Below are 17,351 nucleotides of genomic sequence, written 5' to 3'. Positions count from 1 at the left end.
ACCCCAACACCAGCTGTACCACAGCAGCTCCTGTATCCTGTAACTAATCACTGGTCCACTGAATTAGGAAGCTGAACAGACAGCTGGCGATGGATTCAGCTCCCTGTACAAGTGGCTAGGCTACTCCTTTAAGGAAAAAAAAAAAAAAAGGAAGTTTTGAATGCTGTGCCAGAGCTGTGGAAGGTGTTCTTCCTGTTGTGTGTATGAAGTTATTAAAATGCAGTTCCTCCCTTCATGGGAGCATCTCACTAGAGCTTCTCAAAACTCCCTATCCACAGGTTTGAGAGCAAAAAGGGAAGAACACCTACAGTCAGTTACAGTTTAACCTACTGTTTATAGTAAATCAGGAGCCTGGGGTAAGGTATAGTTAAAAGTATGTCAACTGCACCTTCATCCAGTGGTGTTGTAACCCCTCTGCGATTCAGCTGTGTAATACAAACTACCGTAAGGTCACTTGAGTAAACATGGAAGTACACCTTTGAGCAAGAGTAAAGCTCTTCTACTGGAAGGGAAGCTACAGGGCTCTGCTGGAGTCTTCAGTAAGAAAATCAAGAAGAAATCACTCCTGTGTACTGCTAAATGAGAATGCAGCATGCTGCATTAGCCAGCTGACAAACCACTGGAGCCACACACTCCCTGAAGTCAACTAAACTGTTTGCCTGTAAACACTGCACAGTCCCTAAGGCATGAAAAACACAGGCTGTTAAACCGGTACCACCTGCCACATAGAATAAGAGACAACTCTTAACAAGTATCACACTTAAGTAACATTTATTTTAACAGAGTAGATGGTCCAAGTACTCATGCAGTTGAGGGGCAGGGTGGCTGTAAGGAACTGTTCCCCAGTTTGTGCTATGTGTAAGCACTTCCACTGAAGTGAAAGTAAGGCAGAACCAAGATTCAGCAAGGTACAGGCACTTTGTTCCCAGTTCAAGCAGGGAAAAAAAAAGCCTACATCAGGTCCTGGTTGTCCCCCCACCCCAAAAAAAGCCTCGTGTTTGTTAAACAAAATTTTGTAAAAAATAGAAAAAACCCAAGATACAGAAAGTTGGTGCTCCCTAACCATACACTACTAGTTTACGTCATCATATGTAAGACCAGAAGTATAACAAATCATAAATCAAAGCTTACTATTAACAAGTGTTCAGTTACCTGGGGTATTTAGCGATATGTATAATACCAAGTATTTCACAGCAGTACAGTAACAGTCTAACTTGGTATTGCCAACCGTGCCCAACAGCTTGTCTGACTGTGCCGTTAAACAATTGCTTGTAGGAAGTAACATTGGAAAGGTATTTTAGATTCCATGTTACCTGGTTACATAAAACAGTGATTTACAAAAAACTCAATATACCAAACAATATTCTAAATAAATAGTTCATTTTCGTGACTATATACAGAGTCCCCATTACGTTAGTTATCCAAGAACGGCATGTCTGTGTCCATGGGTGCCGGCGCAAGTTCACATAGATAGAACAGTGTGGCCTCGCTTGCTTCTGCCTCCGTCAGTGGCTCCAGCCGCACCAGTTTGCTCTGGGTGGGCTCAGGATCGAGGCTGCTCTCCAGGAGCTCGTCCACTTCCAGGGGTTTGTCAACACAGGAAGGAGTTTCAGCTGCGGAGCTCCCGCTCTCCACAGCGGAGCCTGGGTTCCCATCAAGGAATGCAAGGAGTGGAAACGCAGTGTACTGTATGAGCTGCTTATCTAAGGGGGAAAAAAATTCCAAAACCATTATCAGTTCATACGCCTTTTCATGTGCAGAAGGAAAAAACCAAAATCCAACCCACAGAATTTATCTGAAGAATAATTAACAAAAAACATTTTACATGTTTGTTTTCAGTAACTGATTAAAAGAATTGTTACGTCCATGTATAACACTGTTTTCAAAATTCTCCTGCAAAAATATCAGTTTCTCTGCACTTTGTGCAGTGCCAAAAGCCTAAAAAGCAAATACAGTAAGTATTTTGTTTTGGTTATTCGCTTATCAGCATGACACAAAACCAGACAAAGACCAAAAAACCAAGATGGCTTTTAGAACAATGCTTGTTCAACTGTTAAAACTGTTTCAACAAAACACAACTAACCTGATTTGGGCTTAGAAACTTGTGTTTCCTGTGAAGCCGCTGCACCAGCATTATTCTTGGTGGTTTCTATTCCCTTTGCCTCCATCTGATAACGAAAGCAGAATCTTAAAACACATGTTTAAAAGCATTTTTCCAAGGCCACTAGAAAACAGCTGACCAACTATTAAAAAAGTCAAGTTTTCACTTGAGCAGGGATGCAGTGGTATCAGTAACCTATACTAACAGACCCTGGCAGAGAAAACATGAAATGGGAACACAGGCTCACTCAGGCAAGAACCAAAACTAATGCTCATAAATGAGTAGGACAAACTCAAAGGAGCTAGATCTTTGCTTTACTGCTTATTCTCGTGTTTCTTTTCCCACCAGACAACACAGATGAAACCATTCTGGCAAAGTGCCTACATGTTTGCAACTGTTAAAATCTTAGAAGATACAGAAGTCAAGGGACTGGTACAATGCAGGGGTACTGGCCTCAAGGTAATATGAGTTTTAAAGAACATTATTAATTAGTGTGCTTTTCCCTTTTTTATTTAAAGCCTAACAAACAGAACGAATTCAGCTGCAGCCTTCCTATTCTCATGGAAGTCTTGAAAGCCAGAGCATGACAAAAGTGATATTATACCAGCAAAGAAAACAGTAAAAGATGAATAAAGGTTGCATCTCACAGTACTGTGTACATCGAGCAATGGATTTAAGACTTACTTTGGTATTAGTGATATGATCTGTGGGATTCATCTGCACGGAGCTTGTAAAAAGCTGAATAAGACAAAACACATCAAGTTTTAGGTACCTTGATGTTGCCATTAAGAATACAAGAACATCACATCTGAATGTGTGAGAGTAATACTCGTACTTAATGTTTTCAGGCTCTATCAGGATTAGGGTTTATTTACAGGTAGTTACCGCTTTTGTGAAGAAAACCTAGCTTTGGAGTGTAATGGTTTGGAATTCTGTGAACCTCAGTCACAAAGGTAACGACTATATCGCATCTACCTTAGATTAACATGGTTTGCTGCAGTCTTAAAATACCAACTCCTTCCTATGTTGCTGCGTGGAGAATTCTGTGAATAGTAAGGAAGAACACACCCTGACCAAGTTCGCAAGTGACACCAAACTGGAAGGCGTCCTCCATCCGTGGGAGAACAGAGCTGCTGTTAAGAGGAATTTCAGCAAAGTGCGAGAGGGGCCAGCAGGCACTCCATTGGGTTCAGCCGCCAGACTCATTCCGGCCACAGTAACCCCATGCAGTGGCCCAGGTTTGGGAACAAACAGACAAGGAGCAGCTCCTGAGAGGGGACCTGGGAGTTGTGGTAGACAGCACCCTACCATGAGCCAGCAGCACAGCCTTGCTGCAGGGAGGCATGCTCTGCTACAGGCAAAGCACAGCCAGGTCACTGGAAGCAGTTACTTCTCTCTGCACAGCACCTGAGGGCACTTGTTGGAAGAGTGTCCAGTTTTAGGCTTCCCAGTACAAGAGTTTTCCAACTAGAGGGCATCCAGAGGGCCACAGACATTTGGAGGTTATGACATACAAGAGGCTGAGGGAGCCTGGCTGATCTTGTCTGGAGAGGGCAGGCAAGGGGGGATACCTGCACTCTTCCAGGGCTTCTGAAGAGGTGTTACACAGAAGACAAACTCCACACAGGTGGACAGAGGACAAGAGGCAAGAACTACAAGCTGCAGCAGGGAAAACTGACTGACACAAGGAAATACTTCACAAAGAAGAGTCAAGCACTGGAACAGGCCTGTGGGATCTCCCATCTCTGCAGATTTCAGATTTTGAGTCAACAAGGTCCTGAGCAACATGAGCAGACTTTCGAGTGGGCCTTGCTTTGAGCAAGGAGGCTGGGCTAGATGCCATGCACGGGTCCCTTCTGACCTAGACCATTCTACTTGACATAAATCTAAAGAGAAATTGAGAACATATACATACTCCTAAGAAATCACCTGAAATGGCAGAGAAGCTTGTAAAATAAATGCCCCTAAGAAATCACCTGAAATGGCAGAGAAGCTTGTAAAATAAATGCCAAGAGCCTTTTTAACTCCAGTTCACTGAGAAGGCCACAGATGATGTGCTGGGCTATTTCAAAGGAAAAGTATTCATCTAACTGGGGCCTGAGTTCATGTAGCAACAAATACAAGCATTATTTCATGAAGCAGTTCATTCTTCAATCAAAAACTTAAGCATCTGCTTGAGCAGTGGTGTTGCACTAATTGTACCAGTGCCTCAGAAACACATTCACAAATTCGTAACTTCCCTTTTTTAAAAGGAAGAAAAAAAACCCCTGTTGTGTTTGAAATCCATTTTGAACAGGAACAACCCACCCAAATATTTTCTGCAGTGTATTACCAAAATACTTAAACAGTGACAATTACATCAACCAGGAGATCTGGATCTATGCTGAACTGTCGTCCTGATAACATAGCTTGGAAGTCCTCTAAACTGCAGTCGATACTGTCAAGATAATCCAGAAGTTCAACTCTAGAAGACAAACAATATTTTATTGCTGCATCTCTTAAGAAAAGGAAGAGAAATCCAGAATTAAACTTTACACACATGTACTACATGTATCTAAAAATCTTTTAGCCTCTTTGGAGTAGAACTCAAGTAAATCAGACAGATGCTCCGAAGCAGGTATCACATCAACATAACACTATGACATGACACTAGCAGAGATGTGATTCTTGCATCCAGGTGGTGAGTCCCATCCACCTGTAAGAGCTACACAGCTAAATCCTAACACTTTAAACAATGATACCTATAACATTAACACAGTCAGATTATGCACCCCGACTCACTTGCTTCACGATGAAAATCAGAGTCCCACCTTAAAACAGAAGGATCTTTAGAAACTGGCTGGAATAAAGGTGACCTATAAGTTCTCAATAGAAACTACTATTCGGTTCTTTTTACTTCGGTCAAACAGTCAGTTCCAGTAATTGAAAAAAACGGAAGACCAGGCTACTCACTTTCCAAGAAGATTTATATTCTGTGAAATTACTCCATTCTCACTGAGTATGGAATCCATCATTGAGACTGGATCTTCTGCAGTTAAAGTTGACTGGTTATTCAGCTGTACAGCACTTGACATGAGCGGGCTTGTACTGTCACTGACAGGGCTGAGCAGATCATTACCTGGGACAGCAACTGATTCGGTGCTTTTATCACCTTGAATTACAGGGGCGTATTCTTCCTCGTTATCATCTTCCACAATTACAATATCGGGAGAATGACTACAGCTATAATATAAGACAAATGAATTAAACCATTTCATACACTCATTTAAATTGATACTATTCCACAGGTTTAGTTACTTCTCACTTCAGTCAAGCTGCTATAAGGAAACAAACCTTCCTACTGCTTTTTAATATGAAACACAGCAAGATACTCTAAATATCTATTTTCCGTTGATATGGTGTCATAATGCTCAATACAATTAATGCTAGCAAACACTGTTGTGGTAGACCACAATAATAACTACTAAAAATGTACAGGAACACGGATTTTTTTTTTTACATTAGAACAACTAATTTTTCACATTAGAATAACCGTAAGCTTGCATATACATGTAAAGTATGTATGAAGTGGACCAAGGCATATGAAGCCATCAAACTCGACAGACAATATATATTTTGCATCTTTCCTGTTGAAAATAATCGACTCTGGGGTATCCATAACATAATCTCAGTCAACACTGCTGTAGTTAATTAACATTGTTATGTATACCAGGAAGGCAACCTAAAACCCAAGAGTCTCAAATAATTTGATTTCATCCATATTCTAGTTTTCTTAACCCTTAAGTAGCACCCTCTCTATCACAGTCTTATCTTCGTCTCTTCCACCAGAGAATGCATTCCCACACATCAGCTGAACAAGAACAATGGTACTAATTCCAAGTGTAAGCTAGAAATAAGTTTTATTCCCCCACACATAATACAGGCACTGTCATCGCAATGCAACTCAGGAAGAGAGTTGCATCTCAATCCCTCGACCACTTTTCACCTGCTCATACCTGAAAGATCAACTACTTCTATAGTACTATGTACAGACAGGAAGGAACGCAGTCACAAACACTTAGGACTGAAAAATAACCCCCTGAAATTAGCTGGCTTCATGAAGTTCAAAGACCAAACCAACACCTGACACATGCAAATTATTCTCCATAAAAATCTAAAATTAAGGGAAGTCATTCCTGTCTATACTATAACCAAAACTAAGACATCATCACCTACATTGTCTTTGGACACGTAGTGTTTTTACCAAGACTGCAGTAACAGTTCATATACTTCTCACTAATCTCTATCCTCCACATGTTAAAACTCTGACAGCCAATTAACTATTTGGAACAAATCCAGACATCAATAAATCAGAACCTAGTACGAAATCACAGATGAAGCTTCTGTAAGTGCAGGACTACTGAATAATTCTGACCACCTCATTAAAAAAAAGTTATCTAACACATCTGAATTACTGCGTATTATACAACACTTGAAAGCCAATTATCTATATACGCTTCTAGAGACTTCTTACTTGGAAGAATCCGAAGTGGTATCTTCATTTGCTTCTGGTGTAATGGGAAGATTTTCTTCATCACCCATGGGATTTTCTTCATCACCCACATCCTCAGTGACATCATAAATAATGATGTCATCTGAAATCTGTTCCCTTTGTTTTAAGCCCTCATTTCTGTTGAGCGGTACCTGAGAATTATTTTGAAAAGTCAGGGGACAGAAGGACAATGAGCTTCAACATTCTGACAGTTACCATTGTACCTTATAATGCTTCAATTCTAAAGAGGTGTAAGAGCTTTCCTACACCTTAGAGATGACAAGCTGTTTATATCTATCTACATTTAGTAGAAAAAATTTACAAATAAATGCTCAAGCTGGATAATAGCAGCTACAGAAAAAAAATGTTTGGCAAATACTACAGGCACAGAAATAAAAATACACTAGCACTGTCAGCAAAAACAACAAAAAAGCTGTGACACCAGGACTACACAAGAACTATAAATATTAAAAGAGCGACTGCCCTTTGTATAGTACTTTGTTATAAAGCTATTAATTCTAGTACTGTGCTACAGCACTCATTCTAATGCTTTCCCCACCATTATTTGGACAGCAGAAGATAACTTTCAGTGGTGTGACACATGCAAATGGCACAGGAACTTGACATGGTTTTGCTGGGTTAAATGCTGCCTTGCAGAGCAAGGTGCTGGATCCTTGTCCTTGTACAGGGCTAGGGGCGCCTAACTCCCAGAGATAACAACACAACATACATGTGCTATTTCTAACAGCACTAATACTAAAAGCAAACTACTTTCAGTAGAATCACATCAAGCTGTATTTTATACACAGGTAACTGGCTTATACATGCTTATATTGAAAAGTGAATGGTGATTATCAACACACTTGGCTTCTGAAGGGAACACGTGGCATATCACTTCTCAAAGTTGACAGCTCTCAGTGCACAGCTATGTTTTATTCCCTGTAAGACCATCTGCTCGATCTGTCTGACCCCTCTGCCCTGCCCGCCCCCCTGCTCCCAACTTCCTTCATCATAAACAAAGAGTACATATAAAAGAAAACTTACATGGTGGTTACTGTCAGCTGGCTCTTTCACAATCTGCTGAAATACATTTGACTTTGTAGGCCCATTAGTGTTCAGAAGTAAAGGCCTAAATCAGAAAGAGTAAAGGAAGAAAGCCATCTTAAAACGTGAGTCTTTGGTTTTAGTCAGGAAAACATGTCAGTATATTGACTGGACAGCAAGTTTTCAAGCCCATATTTACCTCTTGCGTTTTAGGCTCACTAGTTGGTTATTCTGCACCAAGGTAACAATAAACTGTACAATCTGTAAGGGAAAGAACACTACTGTTAATCACCCTACTCTGTAATGGTTTCTCTCAGAGTACCAAGACATCTCATAGGTAGCTTTGCCCTCGCTCTTTTTCTTGTAGTGTGTGAAATGTCTCTTTAACAGAAACAAGAGAGTGGTGTATGGTGAATAACTCTGCGCAACAAACATTGAGTTTATTTCACTACATAAGCAGAAGACAAGGCACAGTATTCCTAGTTCAGAAGCACTCCCTCACTCATTCACATATGACACTCAAATGAAGCCTTACCTTCCGAATAACCTGCTGCTGTTGCAAGTGTTTTGCTCTCAGTTCTGCCACTTCTCTCCAAAGGGATTCATTCTCTCTGTTGAAAATGAAGATTTAAAAGTCAAACTAAAACTAAGTTTTAATATATTTACATTAATAACTTTTGTTAAAGATTACTTGGCTTCACTAAAGCTCTTGGAATGTGTTTTTAGATGGGGAGGGAGGGGGAAAGTCACACAGGCAGCAGCCTTGGCAAATAATTACAAGACCCAAACACAACAAATAGCCTGCAGAGAATTTCCAGCCTCCTTAAAAAAAAAATAACCCAAATTTTCCAGTATTTATCATACAGCATTTAAAAATTAACTACTTTGTTTCCTTTCCTGTAACAAAGTTATTTTCTCCTCTCCCTTCTAGTAATTAAATCCTAAGGAATTAAAAAAATAATAATCAAGCATACAACTGGTTTCTGGCAGCAGCAAATGACCAAATGGCATAAGAATGCAGTGTCCTCTTGCCACCATAAAAAAAGTTACTGATCTGTATCAAGCCTGTCCCACCTCCCTCACACACTTCTCCCTAGATGCAAGCCACCTGTCAGCAACTGTATATCCACCTTGAAAGAATCTTCACAGAACAAGCTCTGAAGTCATGCATGCAGCTGTAGGTCATTCTAATAGCTGCCTCTATTAGCTCCAGTAAAGGGGCATGTTGGATGCTAAAAAATAATAGCAGCACAGCAGAGATAGCATGCCATTTTATAAACACCGCTTGTTCCAGTACTCACAGGAGTCCAGTTACTGCAGCAGTATAAAAACTGCTGTAAAGCAGCCCTTGCCATCGTATCCATGAACCCTGTTGTTTCCAACAGCATAAAGCATGCTGAGAGGCAGATAATGACTGCTGAAATCTTCCCTGAATAAGGGAAGACAACATACCACCCTCCTCTCTTTTACAGTTTAGCTTTCAACACATATACGCCAAAAAAAGGAGGAAAATCTCTCTGCTGGTGTTTGGGTTTTTAAGAAACTTAGCTTAAAGTTTTCAGAAATGGTTGTTTATATGCAGCGTGATGAAGCTTATTACTTACTGCTCAAACTACTCCTATGTCCAACATACAATTTATGAGTACAGTTACATCACAAATTTAACAACTGAGGTCAGCGATTCTGAACTTCCTCCACTTTCTCACTAGGTTTATTAACATGTTTTGTAGGACTAGGTCTTCTGATCTAGCTCCAGTTTCTACCACAATCACTTTAAACTGATGAGACAACAATATGAATGTCAAAAGACCAACCATTCTATCTTCTTGTTTCTACAAACTGTCAGGTCATTAGCAATTGGACACCATTTCAGCCAGTGAGCCCTGCTCTGGAAGACCTGATGGCCTTCTGGGGTTCCTTCCAACCCAAACTTATCTATGATTTGAAAAGAATGAATATGAACATTTTTCCTCCGGACTGGCCAGATTCTAATAAAGACTATTCTTAGACAATGTAACTTTTCCTCTGAATCTTCTACCACTCAAGTAATTAGAACTGAAGACGAGAAATGACAGCGTTTACTTCTTAGAACTTGAACTAATCAGTGACCTCTGCCACAGAGGTACACAATAATTTATTCTCAATAATTCTCAACGTAAGTTAAGGAGTCCTGAGACAGAGTTACTGTTGAGGTGCTGGGACTTACAGTGCATGAGCATATGCTCATATACCTTGCCTGTATCTACATACTCCGAAGGATTAAGAAATTTGTGACACCCACCTCTCTCACTGCTGAGAATAAACTTTAATTACTAAATAGGTAATAAGGCAATTCTAAAAATACTCTATTTACATTTGCATTTCAGCTTCTGTACCCCTGTTGCCAAGGTAACTAATGAACTTCCAAATTAGATTTTTAAACAGATTTTCACAGGCATTAACTCTTCTGCAATTTTTAGCAGTGGAGGAATTAAAACAACAGGAAAACAAAAAGCAATGAGCAAAGACATTAACTGTAGTTAGGAAAGTATTGTAAGTAATTTGCATAAACCAAACTGCCTCAAACTAAACACAGTAACTATTTCAAACTTGAAGATGTAAACCACCGTACTTTACACTAAGAGCCAAGCTGAATATTCAGCTTCAGCAGCATTACAGAACTATTATTAACGGTATTATTTAATTGCACACTACTAGACAGTTCTTCAAACACTGACACTGCCCATTACTTTCAGCCATATCAGAATATTCAATTTCTGATGCAATTTTTTAATTGAAATTTGTTTTCCTAAAGCAATATTTAAAGTTGGGCAGTAAGAAATTGAGATACACCTACAATTAGGTCTCTGCTGATACTGATTATCAGAATTACTCAATTTCAGGTATCAGTTGCAGATGGAGCAACTTACCTCTTCAAAGCAGATAACCGAGATTCGATAGTCTCTTGTTTAATTTGCACCTTTTGAGCACTGCTTATTATTTTGGAGAGATCTTCCTGACGTATCTTGTTTTCTTCAGGTCTCGAAGAAGAAACCTTTAGAAGATTAGAATCCAGAAACAACACCTTCCTTTACCCATTGTTAACTATTATTTTCTTTTGGTAATCAAGTATATTTCTTTCTAGCATTGATAAACTATGCATTTAAGTTAATAATAAACAAAGCATCAAATAAAAACCCACAGAAACTCCTTCTTACAGGTGTCGCCACATTAGCTTCAGTTGTTACAAAAATCCGTGTACATTCAGATTCTTCAGGCATTCTCTGAAGTGCTCTACTTCATCATAATGTTTTCACAATAACCCAGTGCTAGTAAGTATATCCCTTTGTTCTGGTTTTGGCTGGGACAGAGTTAATTTTCTTCATAGTAGCTGGTATAGGGCTGTGTTTTAGATTTGTGTTGAAAAGAATGTTGATAACACAGGGATGTTTTTGTTATTGCTGAGCCCTGCTTACACAGACCCAAGGACTTTTCTGCTTCTCACCCAACCCACCAGCAAGAAGGCATGGGGTGCACAAGAAGTTGGGAGAGGACACAGCTGGGACAGCTGACCCAAGGGATATTCCATACCATATGATGTCATGCTCAGTGTATAAAGCTGAGGGAAGAAGGAAGGGGCAGACATTCAGAGTGATGGCGTTTGTCTTCCCAAGTAACTGTTAGGCATTATGGAGCTCTGCCTTCTTGGGGATGGCTGGACACCTGCCTGCCGATGAGGAGTGAATGAATTCCTTGTTTTGCTTTGCTTGTGTGCGTGGCTTTTGCTTTACCTATTAAACTGTCTATCTCAACCCATGAGTTTTCTCACTTTTAGTCTTCCAACTCTCTCCCCCATCCTGACAGGGGGATGAGCAAGTGGCTGGGTGGTACTTAGTTGCCAGCTGGGGTTAAACCATGATACCCTTTCACTACAGTTTAACTTGCCAGATTTCTATTTGGTATCTATATTCACCTGACTTTACCAAAACAGTAGAGCACATTTCAGAATCACATTTAGAAGCGTAACAAACATGTTTATAGGTTTCCCCCATTCTCTTTGGTGAAAAGTTTAATGCTTACAGTAGCTTTGTTCTGAAACAAGCTATATAAACAAGCAGATTGTTATATTATGGATGGTATAGTCAAAGCATGCTCTGCACTTCTTCTAATACCCATTTGCAAAATGTCATATTTGCATAACTCGCTCATTTTTGCCACCTGTAAAACTTACTATAATGACAGCAAAGAAGGTTCGGCGAAGGAACCTAATCAAATCCCCCAAAATATCTTCAAACAAGTCAAGATAAATATGTCAGCAGTGCAGTTTGCTTCTCCTAACTCCAAACTTACTTGCACTCACAATCCTGCAATTAAATTTGACATGAACTTTGCTACTGATTTGTACTTACTCGTACAGGTTTTCCACATACTGAGTTTTCACTAACCTTCCTTTTAATGTGTTCCAACAAGTCCTCCCGGCCCTGCTTAAAATATGGGTGCTGAAACTCTACTGGACCATCTCGCTCCAGTTTGACAATCCCAGAATCAACATGGACAACTTTACGGAAGCCATCTTTAAAAAAAGACAAAGGAAAAAAACCAACAACAACCTCTTAAAACCCACATGAAGAAATTCAAACTATGCTGTCCCAACTATCCTGTTACCTGTTTTGAGGCTGTGACAGTATCTCAGTGGCCACTGCTCAAAGGAAACTGTCTACAACTAAACATGTACAGACAGGATCTACAACTATGCTAGAAAGCAAAACCCCCAAGAACTTACACATGTTTAACTGTCTGACAAAGCTTGCCATGTTGTTGTGCTTGAAGTACTTGGGAAGAATCTCTTTTGCGAATCTCTGTTCATCCAACACCAAGAAACTCTGGCCATTCTAAAATGAGAGAGACACATTAAGCTACTTAAAGACCATTGCAGAAAACATGCTGGACTTTTAGAATTAATCATCAGATAGGAATGTTTCCTTTGTGCATGCAGTACGTAACTGATCTGCTTGCCTACAATTTTCCACAACAAAAAGTGTATAAACTCTGCAGTTGCAAAGCAACAGCGTATTACCAGTTTACATCGCTATCCATATCTGAAGGGGAACATCTCTGTTATTACACATTGCTTCCTCAAGAAGATTAATTAATTGTTTACCAATAGTTACCACAGTTTCACTGCAGGACAACACTATCAATTTTGTATGTAGCTTCACAGTCTTAGGAAGGAATCTAACAAAGAGACTGTGCAAGGAAAAACCACCAACCACTAGCGTAAAGCCCCTTCTGCTTTTCAGTATAGAAGCACAAACAGTTTGATAGAATTTGTAGAGCAGAGGGAGCTGTCAAAGAGCTGAGGGTGTCCACTGGGTTCTGGGGTTACCAAAAAGGTAACCACCCAAAGCAACATCCGCCTACTCCTGGGATGCCAGTTGTGAGGGACGACTGATCTTTTATTTCATCCACAGGCTCTGACTAAAATAGAAGGCTCAGCCATTTGTTCTTCAATGACTGTGCTCCATTAACTAAAGGACAAATAACTGGAAGACTCCAAATTAGCTATTTAATAATGGTTCAGGTTTCCTCTGTATATCCACAGCACTCTCGCCCTGCATTTAATGAGAAGCCTGTCATCTTCAACAAACATCAACACCAACACTGCATCTTCTTAGAAGCCCTTTAGTTCAACAAGTCACATTTGTTTCTTACCCCCAAATGCCAGCAGTTCTATGGTCCCAAGAAGATTATAAAGAATCAACCATGAGACCGTGTGAAGATGCCTGCCCAAGAGCTTGTTTCTGACAAACCAGCAAGGATCGCCATGAAACAAAATTTATAAACGGCTTACCACGGGATGAGTTAGAAGCTTAAGACCAAGAGGAGAGCAGGAAGACAAAAACTCCGCAGTAATACCTACCTGGCTCCTGCTGAGAAAGTCAGTGGAAGGGAAACGGGAAGCAAAAGGAAGGACAGGTACAGACCATTTTAGCCCATGCATTAACGACCCCCCCATCTGAAGGTACTCGAACAAGCAGCACTACAGTGACCTGTGACACCAACAGACAGCTTTCATGCAGCAAGCCTAGAAAGGCCTAGCACAGAAAAATCTGGGAAACACATCTACTAGCTCCTGTTGCCCCATCAGTTGTTTACAGCAAATCTGTACCAACATTAAGACTTTTTACATAAGACATTAAGACTTGCAGTCACTGAAGCATTACCACCTAGCTAAATACCTTCAAGTCCTGCAGTTACTGACTGCAGCGTACAGCCATCTTCCAAGTACTTCATTTGGTACTCCTTCTACATGTTTTCATGGACAACACACATTTGTGGCAGGGATACGTATACAAGGAGACAAAATTTGGCTGTTTGGTTTCAGATGGCGTTTATCCTTACAGTGTTAAGGATATGGCTTCGCATGGGAGGAAAGTGAAATATTATGGTAACCGTACTCTTCCTTCCCTGATACGTTTGGTATACTTTTTGGACCCCACAATACTGACATAGCATATTTTTAAAAGATGTCACCACTTGTGTACCAAGTGATCCAAATATCTCCCCCCCCCAAAAATCTGCTGGATGACAATAACATCAACTGTGATTATTGCATCTTCCTTCAGCCTTGCAGAATATAAAACAATTAGTATTTATTTTTAATTAAGAAAATAACACAAGGATATCTAATAGCCTTGATGTGTGTAGTTGAGATAAAACAGTGGATTTGTAAAGTCTCCATTAAGAGCGCAAGGTGGCAAAAATAGCACTTCTTAAGCTAGACAACATCTGAATCTTCATACAGTCCTTAGCATCTCTCTTCCAGAAAGAAAATTAGGAGGAAGAGCTTCTCTAATCTACCAAGTCTATCTGCCTCCTTCTTCAGGAAGTGTTGGCTGAAGCTACTGTAACTCATTCTCAATAAAATGCTTAAGGTGACATTTTATCACTGCTTGAGTGTTTAAAATAAATTCAGCTGAGACCTGCCGTCTCAATGTTACTTGGAAATACTGATACAGTCTGAGAACAGGACTTTTTATATAAGTTATTTTAAAAACATCTACAATACAGAGAAAACAAGCTGTTGCTAAAAAGATCTGCTTAGCATTTATTACGAGTTAATGATGCTACTGCAGCAAACTCATTACACTGTATGAAAGTGGATGCTTCCTGCCTTCCAATATGTTAAGATACCTGTAAACTCTGCTCTGATAATGCTTCTTTCTCACCTACAACAGCCTGGATGCGAACAGAAATGATGCAGGACGGCAGGCCACCCAGCTCAGGCTTTTCATTTTTTAACAAAACAATCACAGCAGATGCGTACCCTGCAGTTCAGGACAGGGGCTTCAGTGACCGCGATGCTCAGAGGCGACACCCGTCCCCCCGCAGCCGTTGCTGACGGGGCCCCAAGTGGCTGCCTCGCGAGCGAGCGCCGCACCCCCCCACCGAGCGCGGCCCGGAGGGTGCCCGCCCGGCCCGGCCCCCCCCTCCCCACCGCAACAGTTGTCGCCCCACGTGGCCGCCCGCTCGCCAAGGCGCGCGGCCGCTCCCCGCCGGCCCCTGCGGGCTGACGGCCGGCCCGGGGCCCCACGGAAGCGCCGCCGCCAGCCGCCCGGCGCGTTTCGAGCGCAGGCGAGGCGGACGCCCCGACTCCCCACCTGCTTTCAGCCTGGAGCAGGCTGCTGTCGCACAGCCCCCCGGCTCGCCAAGGGCGAGCCCTGATATTTACGAGCTCGCCGACCCGCGGGGGAAAATCCCACCGCGCATCTGCGTTTCCCGTAGCACGGCTTAATGAGAGCTGCGCGTCCGCGCCCCGCAAACCCCGGCCGCCCTCGGATCCCTGCCCTCCCCCAGGGGCTCAGGGGCGCCCGCCGGCCGCCTCCCGCGGGAGCCCTCAGGCTGCTCAGCCGGGCCGGCAAGCAGCCCCCGCCGCAATCGGCACCCCGGGAGCGGCAGGGGACGCGCCCCGCGGCTGGCACCGCCGCTCGTCCTCCCCAGGTAGCCGCGGCCAGAGGACAGGCAGCGGCCGAGGGCCGCCGAGGCCAACCGGCCTCCCCACAGCAGCCCCGCCCGGCCCGGGAGAACTGCGGCGGCCCGGCGGGGGGGGGGGGGGGGGGGGCGGCCAAGGCGGGGGGATCTCCCCCACGTCGGCCGAGGGGCGCCCGACCAGGCCAAACGGGCGTGCCCGGTTTTTCCGCGCGCTCCCCGCGCGCCGAGGCCCGCCGCTCCCGCCCGCCGCGCAGCCCCCGCCCTGGCAGGCCCTGCCCTGGAGGCCCCGGGCGCGGCGGGAGGGACCGTCCGGCACCGCCGAGGGTGCGTGTGTGTGTGGGGGGGGGGGCACCCCCCGGCGCCCCGCGCACGCGGGCGGGGCGGGCAGCCGCCGCGTGCCGCACCTGGCTCCAGGTGATGAGCTGGTTGCTGGGGGCCTCGCCCACCAGCGCCCACAGCTTGCTGAGGAAGGCCGGGACCCCCGCGCCGGCCGAGGGCGGCGGCTGGGGCTGGGGCGGCTGCGGCTGCTGCTGCTTCATTGTCGCTCGGGAGCCTCCGCCGTCTGGCCGGGGGAGGGGCGCCGGGGGAGGAGAGCCAGCCCGGCCTTCCCCCGCCCCTCCTCGCGCGCGCCTGCGCACCGGGCGCCCCCCGCATGCGCAGCGGCCCGCCGCACGTGCGCGTGCGCGCCGGACAGCCGCCTCCCCGCCCCGTCCCCCTGCGCTTTACATAACGGCAGCACGTGCGCCGCCCTCACGTGTCACAACAGCGCGGGCCCGGCCGCCCTCCCGGCACGCGGCAGGGGCGGGGCAGGCCTGAAGCGGGTGGAGGGACCAGGGCCAATGGGGACGCGCCTCTACCTCGGGGGCGGGGTCACGCTGTGGGAGGGGCACCCGCTCCCGCTGGGGCCGCGGGCGGCGGCTGAGGAGTCGTGGAGCGCGGCGGCGCGGCCCCGGGGGCTGGGAAAGGCCTTCCTCGGGCCTCACCGAGGGCACGCAGGGGGCTGGGCACCGCCGCACCGCGGCCGTGGCTGAGGGCACGCAGAGGCCGGCAGCAGCAGCTGTAACGGCATCTGCTGAGATGCCCACCAGTCATCTCCCTGCCCCGTGGCCCACACTACACACACAGCAGCACTAAACACCGTGTGTTGATATCAGCTGTGTAAAATGTCAAGGAGAGTATTGGTTCCTTGTGGAATCCCTCAGCTGAAGAAAGATCACTCAGTCAGTCCCTTCCCTTCAGAAAGTACCAAACCCAAATGGTACCCAGGGAAGTGGTAGAGTCACTACCCCTGGAGATATTTAAAAAAAGGCATAAATGTGGTGCTCAGGAACATGGTTTAGTGGTGGCCTTGGCAGCCCTAGGTTAATGGTTGGACTCAATCTTCTTAAAGGTCTTTTCCAACCTAAACAATTCTACGATTCTATGTAGTGGAGAGCATGTCCAGAGCTGAAGGACCACCAAAACACAAAGCCACAGCACCGTCCCCTTCAACCTACTAAATGACTTCCATTTTGGCAAGTTACTTGCCAATGTAGGCGTAACAGGAGACTACTCATCTACCATCCTCAAGCTTTTCATAGTTGTAATAATAAAATTTAAAAAAATCTCACTTTCAAGTTCCTCAGTTTCAGTTTTTCCAAAACTAGTTGAAAGAGTCACTTCTGCCAGTTCTCTCTCAGCAGTCTGCTCTCTCCTGTGCCTGGG

At 44.1% G+C, this 17,351-nt stretch overlaps 1 protein-coding gene across 5 annotated transcripts; it reads right to left on the bottom strand.

Moving 5' to 3' along the window:
• Nucleotides 1-754: 754 nt before the first annotated feature.
• HSF2 (heat shock transcription factor 2) lies at nucleotides 755-16,261 on the bottom strand. 5 transcript variants are annotated; one of them, XM_055809677.1, is made up of 14 exons: nucleotides 16,052-16,259; nucleotides 12,439-12,547; nucleotides 12,101-12,228; nucleotides 10,586-10,710; nucleotides 8,212-8,287; nucleotides 7,876-7,937; nucleotides 7,677-7,761; nucleotides 6,615-6,784; nucleotides 5,220-5,323; nucleotides 5,054-5,129; nucleotides 4,460-4,565; nucleotides 2,786-2,839; nucleotides 2,084-2,168; nucleotides 755-1,703 (listed from the first exon to the last, which is right to left on the bottom strand). In XM_055809677.1, exons 1-14 carry the CDS (start codon nucleotides 16,184-16,186, stop codon nucleotides 1,414-1,416), a joined length of 1,605 nt encoding a protein of 534 aa, XP_055665652.1. In that variant the 5' UTR covers nucleotides 16,187-16,259; the 3' UTR covers nucleotides 755-1,413. The 5 variants fall into 5 exon arrangements, 4 of the variants coding, with proteins under 4 accessions (XP_055665652.1, XP_055665650.1, XP_027649321.2 ...); XM_055809675.1 differs by having other exon boundaries at nucleotides 5,054-5,323; XM_027793520.2 differs by lacking the exon at nucleotides 16,052-16,259 and adding an exon at nucleotides 14,885-15,097 and having other exon boundaries at nucleotides 5,054-5,323.
• Nucleotides 16,262-17,351: the final 1,090 nt, after the last annotated feature.

Source organism: Falco peregrinus, chromosome 7 (genome assembly GCF_023634155.1).
Source record: "Falco peregrinus isolate bFalPer1 chromosome 7, bFalPer1.pri, whole genome shotgun sequence".
NCBI classification, from domain to species: Eukaryota; Metazoa; Chordata; class Aves; order Falconiformes; family Falconidae; genus Falco; species Falco peregrinus.
This window is presented reverse-complemented; position numbering and strand designations above follow the sequence as displayed.

Excerpts from the sequence above, each read along its gene's own strand:
- HSF2 (XM_055809675.1), bottom strand. The coding sequence starts at position 16,186 with ATGAAGCAGCAGCAGCCGCAGCCGCCCCAGCCCCAGCCGCCGCCCTCG. Across the intron at positions 5,324-6,614 it reads ACCACTTCGGATTCTTCCAA|CTGTAGTCATTCTCCCGATA; the intron begins GTAAGAAGTCTC and ends CTTATATTATAG. Across the intron at positions 2,169-2,785 it reads ATCATATCACTAATACCAAA|ATGGAGGCAAAGGGAATAGA; the intron begins GTAAGTCTTAAA and ends TTTCGTTATCAG.